The 17,651-nt window shown below is 48.3% G+C and overlaps 1 protein-coding gene and 1 long non-coding RNA gene across 2 annotated transcripts in view; one reads left to right on the forward strand and one right to left on the reverse strand.

Annotated features, from left to right (window-relative positions):
• Positions 1 to 17,651, forward strand: part of SLC11A2 (solute carrier family 11 member 2) — a 121,949-nt gene that overhangs the window by 54,398 nt on the left and 49,900 nt on the right. The window contains exons 12-13 of the mRNA XM_063952294.1: positions 808 to 957; positions 9,581 to 9,654. Coding sequence (XP_063808364.1) covers positions 808 to 957; positions 9,581 to 9,654 — 224 coding nt within the window. The remainder of the gene's footprint in view (positions 1 to 807; positions 958 to 9,580; positions 9,655 to 17,651) is intronic.
• The window catches only part of LOC135009677 (uncharacterized), a 112,547-nt gene that overhangs the window by 54,328 nt on the left and 40,568 nt on the right, over positions 1 to 17,651 (reverse strand). The window lies entirely within an intron of this gene.

Raw genomic sequence — 17,651 nt, forward strand, 5'->3', positions numbered from 1 at the left:
TTCCTGGTCTTGATTAATACGGTAGGGACAGCAGGGTTCTCTCAGGCAGCATTCAGTTTAGCACATACAGTATTTTTGTGTTTAAATTGAAAAGGGCAATGGGTCTATAATTTTGACACTTTGTGAAGTTTAGGGATAGTTCTAATTTGCGGGGGCCAACATTAGGGAAAAGAAGCACATGTGGTGATGATATTAAATAGGTTTTTAAGGTTGGGAGTCATCATAGAAATTAGAATGTAAGCTCTCACGAGCAGGGCCCTCTTCCCTCATGTGACTTTCCTTCTCTTATTTAAACCATCTTCTACTCCATACTCCCTTCAATTGCACCACATCCTTTGGGTTTCTGCCACCCTGATACTTATTTCAGTGTTGCCTGCTGATGCCACTATGTTTATATACCCTATACTTGTCCTATATTGTCTTGAACTGTAAGTTACTGTTTTCTTGTTTTGCATATTTATGTACTCTGTAATTGGGCGCTGCGGATCCCATGTGGCGCTATATAAATAAAGGATAATAATAATAATTTGTGCCCACTTTCCTGATGGTGATGAAGCATGTTCATGTGCTGCTGTAACGACAGCTTGGTGAAAAATGACAAATTAGAAATAGAAAGTGGAATGTTTTAATTGATGTTAAAGTTTTCAAAAATATGAAATTAGATCTTGTATCATTTCCCCCCCCCCCCCCGCTTGTTACATTAGGTAACTTACTGAGGAGGCAATATAAACCTTAGCTAATTGATTATTGCATTATTCATGTTGACTTATTGTTTTATGGTTTCTTTAATTATTTTTTATTTCATAGGGTTTCCTAAACTTGAAGTGGTCAAAATTTGCCCGTGTGGTCCTTACTCGCTCCATTGCAATTACTCCCACTTTGCTGGTGGCCATTTTCCAAGATGTTGAGCACCTTACAGGGATGAATGATTTCCTCAATGTGCTACAGAGTCTGCAGGTGAGATACCACTGTGCTAATCTGGAGTTTCTCATACGTCCTAGAGGATGCTGGGGTCCATTTCATGACCATGGGGCATAGACTGTTCCGCAGGAGCCATGGGCACTTTAAGACTTTTCAAGGGTGTGAACTGGCTCCTCCCTCTATGCCCCTCCTCCAGACCTCAGTTTTAGAAATGGGCCCAGGCAGACTGGATGCACTCCAGAGGAGCTCTACGGAGTTTCTCTGAAAAGACTTATGTTAGGTTTTTTATTTTCAGGGAGAACTGCTGGCAACAGTCTCCCTGCTTCGTGGGACTGAGGGGGCAGAAGTAGGAACCAACTTCCTAAAGAGTTTTCATGGCTCTGCTTCTGGGTGACAGGACACCATTAGCTCCTGAAGGGAACTGAACGCTAGCTGTGCCTAGATGCTCACTCCCACAGCATGCCGTCATACACACAGACACTGAAGGGTGCGGGGGGCGCGCGCGCCCTGGGCAGCATGAAACCTATGGAAACTGCCATAAATAAGGGTCATAAGTTGCTGAGGTACAGTCCTACCCCCGCCAGTATAAAAAATGACCTCATAAAAGCTGAGGAGAAACACGCCATTGAAGAGTGGAGCTTCCTCCTCAGTCAGCCAGCACACTGCTCAGCGCCATTTTCTCTCTCTCTCCTCAGGCTGCAGAGACAACGCTGGTCCTCCTCCACTACTGAAAAAGTATCAGGGTGCAAAACAGGGGGGTGGGGGGGGGGCACAGTGAATTTGGTGCTATATAATTGTGTGATTAGCATTATAAAAGCGCTGCATGTCAGTGGGCGTTTTGTGTTCACAGGCATTGGGTTACTGGTGCTGGGTTGTGAGCTGACAAATCCTATCTGTGTCCCTCTGACAGATTTTACTGTGCGTCTGTCCCCTATAAGTCCCGGAGTGTCTGTGGTGTGGTTGTGCACGTGTGTGACATGTCTGTGGCAGGGAACTCTTCCTCTGTGGGAGACATGTTAGAGACACAGAGGTGTAATATGACACCAAGAGCCTGACTGGGTGAAAGGTTACATGATAGTGTGAATCATATCAGTAAGAGGTTGGACTGAATCTCATACAGAAAACTGAATATAATCTGTTGAAGTTGTGATTTTTAATAGTTCTGCCTTTTATCCACAGGGACCCCTCTGGGTCACATACAAATTTGCACAAGTAGTACAAACTGATACCGACACGGACTCTGATTCCTGTGTCGACACTAGTGATTCCAGGGGAATAGGTCCTAAGTTAGCAAAAAGCATTCAAAACATGCTTTAGCTATAAAGGAGGTGTTAGAAGTTACAAAGCCTCCTCTTTTACCACAAGGAGAGGGTTTACTTTAGTAAAGAAGCAATGTAATTTTCCCTCCACCTCAGGAGTTGAACAGTCTCTTGGAGGGAGTCTGATTTAACCTGAAAAGAAATTTCAGATTCCCAAAAGGAATTCAGGCAGCTTACCTTTTTCCAAAAGGTGGGAGTCACCCCGCATTTTAGACAGGGCCCTGTCATAAAGGAGAAAAAATGGGTTTCTCCCTGCGCCTGGAATGGCTTCACTTAAGGAGCCGACAGACCGCAAGTGAGTGAGGTGATCTATTGATGTGGCCAATGGGACACTACTCAGGCCTACCATTGTCTGTGTGTGGGTGAGTAGTGCTATTGAAAAGTGGTCAGAAAACTTGTCATTAGACATTGACACAATAGATGGAGACGAGATACTCCTAACGTTAGGTCATATAAAAGACACTGCCGCGTACGTACTAGAAACCATGAAATATATATTGGTCTCTTGGGATCAAGAACCGCTACCATGGCAGAATCGGCTCGGAGGGCGTTGTGGATTCGCCAGTGGCATGCTAATGCAGATTCCAAAAGAAATATGGAGGCTCTCCCGTATAAAGGTGAGGCCTTGTTTGGTGATGGGCTGGATGCGTTAGTCTCGGCGGGTACCGCACGTAAGTCGACATTCTTGCCTTATGCTCCTACACCGGCGAAAAAGACACATCACTCTCACATACAGTCCATTCAGCCCAACAAAACTCCTGCTTCTGCCAAATATGCAGCATAACGCTGGGGCTCCCTTGCGGAAGTCCGCTCGGGTGGGAGCACGTCTGAAACTTTTCAGCCAAATCTGGATTCAGTCTGGCCTGGACCAGTGGGTCTTACAAATAGTGTCCCATGGGTACAAACTAGAGTTTCAAGACATTCCCCTATGCCGATTTTTCAAATCGACCTTGTCAGCTTCTCTTCCGGGAAGAGAGGCAGTAACAACGGCAATTCAAAAATTATGTCAAGATCAGGTTATTGTCCTGGTACCCTTGGCACAGCAAGGAGAAGGTTTTTATTCAAGCCTCTTCGTAGTTCCGAAGCCGGACGGCTCGGTCAGACCGATTTTAAACCTGAAAAATCTGAATCTCTACCTGAAAAGGTTCAAGTTCAAGATGGAATCCCTGAGGGTAGTGATTTCCAGTCTAGGGGAGGGGGACTTCATGGTGTCAGTAGACATATAGGATGCTTACTTGCATGTTCCCATTTATCCTCCTCACCAAGCTTATCTGAGATTCGCAGTACAGGATTGCCATTACCAGTTCCAGACGTTGCCGTTTGGACTCTCCACGGCACCGAGGGTATTCACCAAGGTGAAGGCGGAGATGATGGTCCTCCTTCGTTAAAAAGGAGTCAATATAATTCCTTATCTGGACGATCTCCTGATAAAAGCGAGATCCAGGGAACAGTTGGTGCAGAACATCACACTCTCCCTGTCAATACTCCAACAACACGGTTGGATCATGAATTTTCCAAAGTTGCAGTTGGAACCGACGACAAGATTGTCCTTTTTAGGGATGATTCTGGACACAGAAGTACGGAGAGTAAATCTTCCAGTGGAAAGGGCTCTGGAAATCCAGAAAATGGTCAAACAAATATTGAAACCAACAAGCGTGTCGATCCATCAATGCATTCGGTTGTTGGAGAAAATGGTAGCGGCCTGCGAGGCCATACAGTTTGGCCGACTTCATGCCAGAGTATTCCAGTGGGACCTGTTGGACAAGTGGTCCGGATCCCACCTACACATGCACCAGAAAATAATCCTGTCCCCCAAAGCCAGAATTTCGCTCCTGTGGTGGCTACACAGTTCTCACCTACTAGAGGGATGCAGGTTTGGGATTCACGACCGGGTCCTAATAACCACGGATGCAAGTCTCCGAGGCTGGGGAGCTATCACACAGGGGGAAAGCTTCCAAGGAAAATGGTCAAATCAGGAAGCCTGCCTTCACATAAATGTTCTGGAATTAAGAGCCATTTATAACGGCCTTTTACAAGCGGTACATCTTCTTCAAGATCCCGTGCAGATCCAGTCGGACAATGTAACAGCATTCGCGTACATAAACAGGCAAGGCGGAATGAAAAGCAGAGCGGCAATGGCAGAGGTGACAAGGATTCTCCTCTGGGCAGAAAGACATGTTAGAGCCCTGTCAGCCATTTTCATTCCGGGAGTGGACAACTGGGAAGCAGACTTCCTCAGCAGACACAATCTCCATCCAGGAGAGTGGGGTCTCCACCAAGAAGTCTTCGCAGAGGTGAAAAGTCTTTGGGGAGTTCCTCAAGTAGACATGATGGTATCTCGTCTAAACAAGAAGCTTCAGAGATATTGTTCCAGGTCGAGAGACCCTCAAGCAATAGCAGTGGATGCACTGGTGACCCAGTGGGTGTTTCGGTCGGTATACGTTTTCCCTCCACTTCCACTGATTCCAAAAGTTCTCAAAATAATAAGAACAACAAGAGTTTGAGCAATCTTCATTGCCCCAGACTGGCCAAGGAGGGCTTAGTATCCAGATCTTCAGGAGTTGCTGATAGAAGATCCTCTGCCTTTTCCTCCTCGAGAGGACCTACTACAGCAAGGGCAGTGTGTGTATCAAGACTTACCGCGGTTACGTTTGACGGCATGGCTGTTGAGCGTCGGATCCTAGCCCGAAAGGGTATTCCCAAGCAAGTCATCCCCACTCTTATTCAGGCCAGGAAAGGAGTAACGTCTAAACATTACCACCGTATTTGGAGAAAATATCTGTCTTGGTGTGAATCCAAGAAGGCTCCTACGGAAGAGTTTGAGTTGGGACGTTTTCTCCATTTTCTGCAGGCTGGTGTGGATGCGGGCCTTAGATTGGGGTCAATCAAGGTCCAGCTTTCGGCCTTATCAGTTTTCTTTCAAAAACAATTGGCCTCCTTTTCAGAAGTTCAGACGTTCGTGAAAGGGGTTCTGCACATCCAGCCTCCATTTGTGCCTCCAGTGGCACCATGGGACCTTATTGTGGTGTTGCAGTTCCTTCAATCAGATTGGTTTGAACCTCTGCAGGAGATAGAGTTGAAGTTTCTTACTTGGAAAGTGGTGATGCTTTTGGCCTTGGCATCCACAAGTCTGAGTTGTCTCACAAAAGAGCCCTTACCTGATCTTTCATGAAGATAGGGCAGAGTTAAGAGCTCGTCAACAATTTCTTCCAAAGGTGGTTTTGTCTTCCATATAAACCGACCTATTGTGGTGCCAGTGGCTACTGACACGTTCACTGAGTCAAAGTCTCTAGATGTGGTTAGGGCTTTGAAGATTTATGTCGCTAGAGCAGCTCGGATACGGAAAGCAGAGGCTCTGTTTGTCCTGTATGCTCCCAACAAGATTGGGGGTCCTGTTTCTAAGCAGACCGTTGCGCGCTGGATCAGAGGTACGATTCAGCATGCTCATTCTTCGGCTGGTTTGCCATTGCCGAAGTCGGTGAAGGCCCATTCTACTAGGAAGGTGGGCTCGTCCTGGGCGGCTGCCCGGGGGTGTCTCGGCATTGCAACTTTGCCGAGCAGCTACTTGGTCAGGGTCAAACACTTTTGTAAAATTTTCAAGTTTGACACTTTGGCCGATGAGGACCTCAAGTTTGGTCAATCTGTGCTGCAGGGTCATCCGCACTCTCCCGCCCGTACTGGAGCTTTGGTATAAACCCCATGGTCATGAAATGGACCCCAGCATCCTCTAGGACGTATGAGAAAACAGGATTTTAATACCTACCAGTAAATCCTTTTCTCCTAGTACGTAGAGGATGCTGGGCGCCCGGCCCAGTGCGTACTTTACCTGCAGTTTTGTTCAGTTAGTTACACAAGTGTGTTACATTTGTTTTCAGCATGTTGCTCTAAATGGTTCATGCCTGTTGGCGTGTGTTATGTTGAATGCCATGTTGTGCGGCATGGTTGAGGTGTGAGCTGGTATGAATCTCACCATTAGTATAAAAGTAAATCCTTTCCTCGAAATGTCCGTCTCCCAGGGCACAGTTCCTATAACTGAGGTCTGGAGGAGGGGCATAGAGGGAGGAGCCAGTTCACACCCTTAAAAAGTCTTAAAGTGCCCATGGCTCCTGCGGAACAGTCTATACCCCATGGTCATGAAATGGACCCCAGCATCCTCTACGGACTAGGAGAAAAGGATTTAACGGTAGGTATTAAAATCCTGTTTTGCTGGCGCTTGCCTGTGTTAGCTTAGTCCTAGTACAGGCTTCTATACCGATGTCTCAGCCTTAATTGGCTTTAGGACCTAATTCAGATGCGGTCGAGGTGATCTTACTGCGCGTGCATCTGAGCCGTACTGCGCACGTGCAGTGATTAAATTGCGATGACTGTCCCACTGGGGTATTGGTTGCTAACTTAGTGACATGAAGAGCACTTTAAGGGGTTGTAACGGGGAGTGGATTGGTAAATGCAGGCGTGTCTTGGCCGTTCAGATGGCGTTCTCTGGGCGTGCATAGATTAACAGTTGTAATCTTACTTGCTACTGGAGAGCTCTCTGTGTCCTGGGAGAGCAGCTTAGACTGCACGTCCTCAGATGTATTCAGACTCTGCGTCATGACCCGATCTGGCACAATGGTGCTATTGTATTAACACTTATACGTATTCGGACAGAAATACTGTGCCAGCAGTGGGCGTCCCTACAGATGGAGCCATGCTTAAAGTGAATGGGGCACGTGCGTGTCTACGACACACGCGCGTTCAGTTCGTTCCCAGCGGTGCGCCTAGTCACAGATGGAGCTAAAATTAGCGTGGTTCCATCTGTATGCTCAGGTTAGCTTCTGCCCATATTAGCATATAATCGCAATTGCATACGTGAAAAGATAGCAATCGCAAGAACAACCACATCTGAATTAGGCCCATAGTGTACTAAGTACTGTACTGGGATTAGTAGTTTTCATTGCAGAGGAAGTGGCATAAAGTAGCAGAAGCATAGCGATGCTTAGTGCGAGTCACTGGTATAGAACCTCTTCTCGTTTAATCCAGATTACGTACTGTATCCTGAAATTTGGTCTTAATTTGCTAATAGTGTACTAGGGCAGTGTACTTAGGGCCTCATTTAGAGATGTATGCAAACGCAATGTTTTTCACATTACGGCAGACGAGTCCAATTTTACACATTACGGCAGGCAAGAGTCCCCTTCTGCAAAGAAAGAGAGGGAGAGAAAGTTATAGTTCCGTTTGCAGCGGTCCTCCCGCTTCCCGCTCTTCGGCCCGCCTCTTCCTAGCTTGCTGGCAGGCTTCCTGGCGGCTCCCCCTCCTCCCCATCATCAGTACTCCGCTCGGGGGCGGAGTTTCGTGTAATGACGCGTTTGCGTCGTGACGTTACGACGCAAACGCGTCATTGCACGAAACTCCCCTCCCGAGTGGAGTAGTAATGACGGGGAGGAGCAGCAAACTGAGCCACCTAGAGCCGTGGTGGGTGCCCCGTGCGAATGCACGCCTCGCCCGCCACAAGAAACGGCTCTGGTTACAGTCCCCCACCTAACCGCAGCATGATGTACTAGATTATGCTGGGGAGGCAAAGGGGACCTGTACTACAAAATGGGCGGGGTGTCGCCCCTGTTAATGTAAGTATATTAAGCCCAGGGTCTGTGACTCTGGACGCAGACTTCCCGGCCCCGGATGAACAGTTCATTCTGAGCAATCTGAGGCTTACTCAGATGGCCAATGGCTGCGACCAGGTCATCCGATGCTGCATTTTTGGACACAGCACTCAGATTAGCGATTCTGGGGCTAATTCAGACCTGATCGGTGCTCTGCATTTTTGCACAGCAACGATCAGGCCTGAACTGCTCATGCGCCGGTGCTGCAGTGCGCCGGCACATAGCAGACAGCTGACGGCTGTCTTAGCCCTGCGATCGCCTCTGCCTGATTGACAGGCAGAGGCGGTCGCTGGGCGGGAGGGGGCGGGCCAGTGGGGTTTAGGGGGGGGGCGGTCAGGGCAACGCAGGCGTGTCCGGACCGTTGGGGGGCGGGTCGCGGTGGCTGCGTGACGTCACACGCAGCAGCTGCGACAAGTTGCTCCCTGCCAGCACGCAGGAGCTGCACTGTCTGCGAGCTTCTCTTCCAGTACAAAAGCATCGCCGCTGTGCGATGCTTTTGTAATTGTGCGGAGGGGTCGGCCCTGACATGCGGGACGGAATAGCCCTGTGCTGGGCGTCCCCCCGCATGTCAGGGAAGCTGATCGTAGATGTGCTAAGGGGGTGATGGAACTGAGGGGGTGATTCAGACCTGATTGTAGATGTGCTAAATTTAGCACATCTACGATCAGGTCTGAATCACCCCCTCAGTCAGGTGACGTCTTGTCCTCAGATGCCACCTTCAGCATTAGAATATTTGCTGCTGCTGGATGCGTCAATCTCTGAATCAGGCCCAAACTACTTAGGAGATAAGTATTTTTGTTGCAGATGTATTGCTATAAAGTAGTAGAGCAAAACACACTTCTCTTTTAATTTTTTTAAAGTCACATTATGCTGCTAAGTTGCAAAGGCTGTGGTTCTGCAAACAGGGCGATTTGTCACAATTTGAGGATAGTTCTATGTGGATCTGAAGAGGGAAATTGACACACTAATTCATCTGCTTCACATATGTAGCCCCATCACAATGAGCCTATGTTACTATTTCTCAGGACATAGCTGCAATAGTTCCAGTTATAGGTGAAATCATAGAGTCCTAAGAACTTCATATCAGAAATAGAAGCAGACTCCCTTAAGCTAATGGGGGTTGAGCAAATTGTAACTACTTCCCAGAGGTGAGGATAAATACAGACACCGGTATATTGGAGAATAATTCTGGAGATTGTCATTATAAACATGATCCCCACATAGAATGTTTTTGACTTTATCTGAGCGAATGTAGGGTTAAATATGTGCTGTGTCTGTGTACCTTTATCCTTCTGAGGAAAGTGCCATTATACTGTAGGTTAAGAAACATGTCAGGTGAAGTCATTTTGCGCTTGGAAGGATTTTATATACTCTTATGTATCATACATGTGTAGTTGTGCATTCTGGGATGTGTAATTCCACAGCAGCGTCAGTGCCACAGGTTGTCTGCCTCTGTTATTCTGCATGAATTTGCGGTGAAACACAGGGTGAGTGGGAGTACTCACCATCACAGGTTGCAAAATTGTAAATTGAACAGTGTTACATTTATTAGGAATATGCTATTGTTGCACGATTTTACCATTTCTTTTAGGTTTTATTTGATTTAGAACAGTAATGTTTTGTGGTTATATGCTTTATGTATGTATTCCTTTGGGAATGGCATATCCCCCATTTAAAAAATTTTTCTTCTTCATATTGTAGCTTCCCTTTGCCCTGATTCCAGTGCTGACATTTACCAGTCTCCGGCCTGTAATGAACGACTTTGCCAATGGGCTGTAAGTAATAAGATGGACATTCACCACATTAAATAAATTATATGTAGATAAATTAGCTTTTATAAAGAAAAGAAAATCAATGAGGATAATGTATTCTTTATGCAACTCCCTATTGATAATATACAAATAGGTAATACCGTTCAATAAATATGATGTCTGTCACATAACATTTACATTAACCCATGGGGTGTCTACACAAATCTTTATTACTTGAAAAAAATTTCACCTACAGAGCTGACGCCTACAGAGTCAACTCTATAAGTACAGCAGCAGCCACCTAAGATGTTTGTGCATGGCATTTTGCATACATGTGTAACGTGAGCACCCCCAGTCATTTGAAAATGTTAGCTCCTATGCCCAAAGTAGCAAAGAACATACTTAGAAACTGTAGAAAAATAGTATTGCCATGCTTCAGTATACATAAAGTAGGTAATTCCTGTAGGATAAGAGTCTTGGTTATCACTTTGATCATAAAGACCATATATCCGTTAATGGTGACCTCTTTATACTGAGCATGTTCAGAAGTCTATTGCTGAGCTTAGTGAGTTATTGCACATACATGTACCATTAGCCTAATTTGGGAGACTGCAGTCAGTGTACTCAGTAACTTGGTTATCTGCTATACTCTTTAGAACACTTGACCAAATGAGGGAGCTGCTGAATCACAAAAAGGCAATCGCTGTTATAATCCTTAAAACATGTTGTGTAATATGTAATCGCCTGCAAGGTGGAATTTCTGCAATTCTGCCCAGATTTTTAAAGCGGCAATCACTCAAAATCGACCTTGTTTTGCCTTGTAATTTTTTTTCCGCTTTAAAAATACGAGCAGACTCACAGAAATTCCTGAACAGGCTATTACATATTGTGCATGGTGACTTCACAGACCGATATTACTAAGGTTCAGTGATACTCAAACCTCCATTTCTCTTACGTCCTAGAGGATGCTGGGGTCCACATTAGTACCATGGGGGTATAGACGGGTCCACCAGGAGCCACTGGCACTTCAAGAGTTTGGGAGTGTGGGCTGGCTCCTCCCTCTATGCCCCTCCTACCAGACTCAGTTTAGAAAATGTGCCTGGAGGAGCCGGTCACAGCTAGGGGAGCTCTACAGAGCTTCTTTAGTAAAGTTTAGTTTAGAGTTTATTATTTTACAGGGAGGCTGCTGGCAACAGCCTCCCTGCTTCGTGGGACTAAGGGAGGGAGTAGTGTCCGCTCTGCGGGGTCTGAGCCATTATCTCCGCTGACAGGACACTGAGCTCCTGAGGGGATCGAATGTTCCCCGCCACAGGGGATCGCTCACCCCGGCAGCATGCCGCTACACCCTTACAGTGCCAGAAGATCTGTGGCGAGTCAGTCACCGGCCCCCCTTGCAAGCGGGGAGCCGGTGTGAAGATGGCGGCAACAGGGTATGGAGCGCAGTACTAACTGCGCTCCGGGGCTCAGCGGTACTTTGTGCGAGCGCTGTGAGGGGCGCCGTTAGCCAGCGCCTACACCCTACACTGGTCACACAGCCTGTCGGGGTCCAGGGATCTCAGCCAGCATTAATCCTCAGACCAGTATAATCCTGTGAAGAGCGGGAAGACCGCACCATTAAGGGGGCGGAGCTTCTCCTCAGAGCAGACCCAGCAGTGTTCAGTGCCATTTTCCTGCCTGCAGAAACGCTGTCAGTGATGTGCAGTCCCTCCACAGCAACTCCAGCTATCTCACAGTACCAGGGGGTTGTAGAAAGGGGGGGGGAGGCTGTATAAAGACTGTGTAACCTATTAAGGTGCACAGTCAGCGCTGGTTTAGGGTCTCCCTATACCTGGAAAGCGCTGTGTGTGGGTTGGCTCCAATCTCTGTGTCTCTCTTGCCATTCTTGTGTTGAAACTCTGTCCTCCCCTGTGTGTGTGTGTGGAGCGTCTGTGGTCTCCTTTAAGCTATGTCCAGGGAATCTATGTCATATGCTGCAGAGGATATGTCCTCTCAGGATGATCCCATTCCATGTCATCAGGATTGCACTGTTTTAGCACAGATACCAGCAAGGGAGCCTGAGTGGTTATCCTCTATCAAAAGTATGATTTCTCAGATTTCTACTAGGGTTGCACAGAATGAATCTGCAACTCAGGTTTTACAGAACTCTATGGCAGTTTGGTCCGGTTCTGTTACCTCAGCGCCCCCCTTAGGAATTTCCCATATCTGCGCTCTTGCACAGATTATGCAGGATGACACGGATTCCGACTCTGACACGGCAGACGGTGATGGGGATGTGCTTAGGGGAGCCGCATCTCTTGCTAAAGAGGTGCAGTTGATGATAGAGGATATAAGGGATGTGTTGAATATTGCAGATACAACACCTGAGCAGGTTGAGTAGGCTTACTTCACTGACAATAAGAAAGCCTCGCTAACCTTACCTGCGTCCAAAGTATTAAATGCTATATTTGAGAAAGCATGGGAAAACCCGGAGAAAAAAATTCCAGATCCCTAAAAGGGTTCTGGTTGCTTTTCCCTTCCCTGAGGAGGATAGGAAAAAATGGGAGAACCCACCCATAGTGGACGCGTCTGTGTCCAGACTCTCTAAAAAGGTGGTTTTACCTGTTCCAGAATCTACCGCCTTAAAAGAGCCGGCTGATTGCAAAATTGATACTAAGCTCCAATCCATATACATAGCTTCAGGGGCGATACTACAGCCTACTATTGCCTGTGCATGGATTTCCAAAGCTATAGTAAAGTGGTCAGGCACGTTACTTGAGGATTTGGATACTATGGATAAAAGTGACGTAGAATTGTTTTTTACATAACATTCAGGATTCTGCAGGATTTGTGGTGGAATCCATGAAGGACCTGGGTTCGATGGCTGCATAAATTTCTTCCATGTCTGTCTCAGCTCGTCGAGGACTGTGGCTGCGCCAGTGGTCTGCCGACACGGAATCCAGGAGAGGTGTGGAGACCCTACCCTACACAGGTCAGGCTCTCTTTGGGGAAGTGTTGGATGCGTGGATCTCCACGGCTACAGCACCTTTTCTTGCCTCAGCTGCACCTGCTGCGAAGAAACCTTTTCCTTCAGCAGCATCACAGTCCTTTCGAGATACTAAAACAAGAAAGGCCAAACCGTCCAACGCCTTCTTTAGAGGAGGTCAGCCAAAATCCAAGAAACCTGCTGCTGCAGGTTCCCAGGAACAGAGACCCGCTTCTGGTACGCCAAAGTCCTCAGCATGACTGTGGACACTGCGGCCTGGAGGTAGGGCCGGTGGGGACGAGACTCAGACATTTCAGTCACGTCTGGGTGTCGTCCGACCTAGATCCCTGGGTACTAGATATTGTGTCCCAGGGGTACCGGCTGGAATTTCAAGCTCTCCCTCCTCACTGGTTCTTCAAATCAGGCTTGCCTGCTTTGCCGGCAGACAGGGCTACCCTACAGGGAGCCATCCAGAAGCTGGTGGAGGCACAGGTTATTGTACCAGTTCCTCCCCAGATGTAAAACAAAGGTTACTGGCCCTCATTTCGAGTTGATCGCTCGCTTGCTGCTTTTAGCAGCAGTGCAAATGCTAAGCCTTAGCAGAAGTGCGAACGAAAGGTTAGCAGAACAGTGCTGATTTTTTTTCAAGCAGTTTCAGAGTAGCTGCAGACCTACTCCTTCCTTGCGATCACTTTAGTCTGTTTAGTTACTGCTTTGACGTCACAAACACGCCCTGCGTTCGGCCAGCCACTCCTCCGTTTCCCCAGGCACGCCTGCGTTTTTACCTGACACGCCTGCGTTTTTTAGCACACTCCTGGAAAACGGTCAGTTACCACCCAGAAACACCCATTTCCTGTCAATCACTCACCAATCAACAGAGCGACGGAAAAGAGTCGCTCGACCTTGTGTAAAACTGCATCGTTTTTTGTGAAAGTACGTCGCGCACGCGCACTGTGGCCCGTACGCATGCGCAGAAATGCCGATTTTTAGCCTGATTGCTATGCTGCGAACAACGGCAGCTAGCGATTAACTCGGAATGTCCCCCACTATTCAAACCTTTTCGTGGTACCGGAACCGGATGGTTCGGTCAGTCCCATTCTGAACTTAAAATCACTAAACCCCTTTCTGAGGGAGTTCAAGTTCAAAATGGAGTCTCTAAGGGCAGTGATATCAGGTCTGGAGAAGGGGAAATTCCTGGTATCCCTAGATATCAAGGATGCGTACCTCCACATTCCGATTTGGCTGCCGCATCACGCTTATCTCTGATTTGCTCTGTTGGATTGTCCTTTCCCGTTCCAGGCCCTGCCATTCGGCCTCTCCACAGCACCGAGGGTATTCACCAAGGTGATGGCGGAAATTATGGTTCCTCTCCGCAGACAGGGGGTGAACATTATTCCATATCTGGACAATCTGCTGATAAAGGCATCGTCCAAGGAGAAGCTGTTACGGTCCATAGCTCTCATGACCCAGCTTCTCAGGGAAACATGGTTGGATCCTGAATATTCCAAAATCTCATTTGGAACCAACCAAGAGGTTGTCCTTTCTGGGAATGATCCTCGATACGGAAGGGCAGAGGGTGTTTCTTCCAGAGGAAAAAGCCTTGGTGATGCAAACAATGGTCCGGGATGTCCTGAAGCCAACCCTGGTGTCTGTTCATCTGTGCATTTGCCTTCTGGGGAAGAGGCTCTGCAATACGGGAGGTTTCACGCTCGGTCTTTCCAACTGGATCTCCTGGACAAGTGGTCGGGATCACATCTACACATGCACCAGAGAATACGTCTGTCGCCAAAGGCCAGGATTTCTCTCCTCTGGTGGCTGTAATTACCTCGCCTTCTGTAGGGCCGCAGGTTTGGGATTCAGGACTGGATCCTTCTAACCACGGATGCAAGTCTCCGGGGCTGGGGCGCAGTCACTCAAGGGGAAACCTTCCAAGGAAGGTGGGCAAGTCTGGAAGCCAGCCTGCCGATAAACATTCTGGAACGAAGAGCCATCTACAACGGTCTTCTCCAAGCGGACCATCTTCTGAGAAATCGGGCCATTCAAGTGCAGTCGGACAATGTAACGACAGTGGCTTACATAAACTGACAGGGCGGAAGGAAGAGCAGAGCTGCAATGGCAGAGATAGCAAGAATCATCCTCTGGGCAGAAAAACACGCGTTGACGCTGTCAGCAATCTTCATTCCAGGAGTAGAAAACTGGGAAGCGAACTTCCTCAGCAGACACGATCTCCATCCAGGGGAGTGGGGTCTTCATCTGGAGTTGTTCAAGGAGGTAACAGATCTTTGGGGTGTACCCCAAATCGACATGATGGCCTCTCGTCTCAACAAGAAGCTTCGGCAGTATTGTTCCAGGTCGAGGGACCCGTATGCAGTGGCGGTGGACGCCCTAGTGACTCCGTGGGTGTTCCAGTCGGTGTACATATTTCCTCCGCTTCCACTCATGCCAAGAGTTCTCAAACTCATAAGGAGAACAAGAGTTCAGGCAATCCTCTATGCTCCAGACTGGCCAAGAAGGGCTTGGTACGCAGATGTTCTGGATCTACTGCTAGAAGAGCCGAGGCCTCTGTCTCTTCGGGAGGACCTGCTGCAGCAGGGGCCGTTCGCCTATCAAGACTTACCACGGTTACGTTTGATGGCATGGAGGTTGAACGCCAGATACTAGCTCGGATGGGCATTCCGAACAAGGTTATTTCTGACGTCCTAAGTGGATGCTGGGACTCCGTAAGGACCATGGGGAATAGCGGCTCCGCAGGAGACTGGGCACAACTAAAGAAAGCTTTAGGACTACCTGGTGTGCACTGGCTCCTCCCACTATGACCCTCCTCCAGACCTCAGTTAGAATCTTGTGCCCGGCTGAGCTGGATGCACACTAGGGGCTCTCCTGAGCTCCTAGAAAGAAAGTATATTTAGGTTTTTTATTTTACAGTGAGATCTGCTGGCAACAGACTCACTGCAGCGAGGGACTAAGGGGAGAAGAAGCGAACCTACCTAACAGGTGGTAGTTTGGGCTTCTTAGGCTACTGGACACCATTAGCTCCAGAGGGATCGACCGCAGGACCCGACCTTGGTGTTCGTTCCCGGAGCCGCGCCGCCGGCCCCCTTACAGAGCCAGAAGCAAGAAGTGTTCCGGAAAATCGGCGGCAGAAGACTTCTGTCTTCGACAAGGTAGCGCACAGCACTGCAGCTGTGCGCCATTGCTCCTCATGCACACCTCACACTCCGGTCACTGATGGGTGCAGGGCGCTGGGGGGGGGCGCCCTGAGGGCAATATAAGACACCTTGGCTGGCAAACCATCACAATATATAGTCCCAGGGCTATATATGTGATAAATTACCCCTGCCAGAATCCATAAAAAAGCGGGAGAAAAGTCCGCCGAAAAAGGGGCGGGGCTATCTCCCTCAGCACACTAGCGCCATTTTTTCTTCACAGTGCAGCTGGAAGACAGCTCCCCAGGCTCTCCCCTGTAGTTTTCAGGCTCAAAGGGTTAAAAAGAGAGGGGGGGCACTAAATTTAGGCGCAATATATGTATACAAGCAGCTATTGGGGGAAAAATCACTCAGTTATAGTGTTAATCCCTGCATTATATAGCGCTCTGGTGTGTGCTGGCATACTCTCTCTCTGTCTCCCCAAAGGACTTTGTGGGGTCCTGTCCTCAGTCAGAGCATTCCCTGTGTGTGTGCGGTGTGTCGGTACGGCTGTGTCGACATGTTGGATGAGGAAAGTTACGTGGAGGCGGAGCAGAGGCCGATAAATGGGATGTCGCCCCCTGTGGGGCCGACACCAGAGTGGATGGATAGGTGGAAGGTATTAACCGACAATGTCAACTCCTTACATAAAAGGCTGGATGACGTAACAGCTGTGGGACAGCCGGCTTCTCAGCCCGCGCCTGCCCAGGCGTCTCAAAGGCCATCAGGGGCTCAAAAAACAACAACGCCCGTTACCTCAGATGGCAGACACAGATGTCGACACGGAGTCTGACTCCAGTGTCGACGAGGTTGAGATATATATACACAATCCACTAGGAACATCCGTTACATGATCTCGGCAATGAAAAATGTGTTACACATTTCTGACATGAACCCAAGTACCACATAAAAGGGGTTTTATTTTTGGGGAGAAAAAGCAGCCAGTGTTTTGTTCCCCCATCAGATGAGTGAATGAAGTGTGTAAAGAAGCGTGGGTTCCCCCGATAAGAAACTGGTAATTTCTAAAAAGTTACTGATGGCGTACCCTTTCCCTCCAGAGGATAGGTCACGTTGGGAGATATCCCCTAGGGTGGATAAGGCGCTCACACGTTTGTCAAAAAAGGTGGCACTGCCATCTTAGGATACGGCCACCTTGAAGGAGCCTGCTGATAAAAAGCAGGAGGCTATCCTGAAGTCTGTATATACACACTCAGGTTCTATACTGAGACCTGCAATTGCCTCAGCATAAATAGTGCTGCTGCAGCGTGGTCTGATACCCTGTCAGATAATATTAATACCCTAGACAGGGATAATATTTTGCTAACATAGAGCATATTAAAGACGTCGTCTTATATATGAAGGATGCACAGAGGGATATTTGCCGGCTGGCATCCAGAATTAATGCAATGTCCATTCTGCCAGGAGGGTATTAGAAACCCGGCAGTGGACAGGTGATGCTGCCTTTAAAAGGCACATGGAGATTCTGCCTTATAAGGGTGAGGAATTGTTTGGGGATGGTCTCTGGGACCTCGTATCCACAGCAACAGCTGGGAAGAAATTTTTTTACCTCAGGTTTCCTCACAGCCTAAGAGAGCACCGTATTTTCAGGTACAGTCCTTTCGGCTTCAGAAAAGCAAGCGGGTCAAAGGCGCTTCCTTTCTGCACAGAGGCAAGGGAAGAAGGAAAAAGCTGCACCAGCAGCCAGTTCCCAGGATCAAAAATCTTCCCCCGCTTCCTCTGAGTCCACCGCATGACGCTGGGGCTCCACAGGTGGAGACAGGTGCGGTGGGGGCGCATCTCGGGAACTTCAGGGACCAGTGGGCTTGCCCACAGGTGGATCCCTAGGTTCTGCAAGTAGTATCACAGGGATACAG

The sequence above is a fragment of the Pseudophryne corroboree genome, chromosome 2 (genome assembly GCF_028390025.1).
Source record: "Pseudophryne corroboree isolate aPseCor3 chromosome 2, aPseCor3.hap2, whole genome shotgun sequence".
NCBI classification, from domain to species: Eukaryota; Metazoa; Chordata; class Amphibia; order Anura; family Myobatrachidae; genus Pseudophryne; species Pseudophryne corroboree.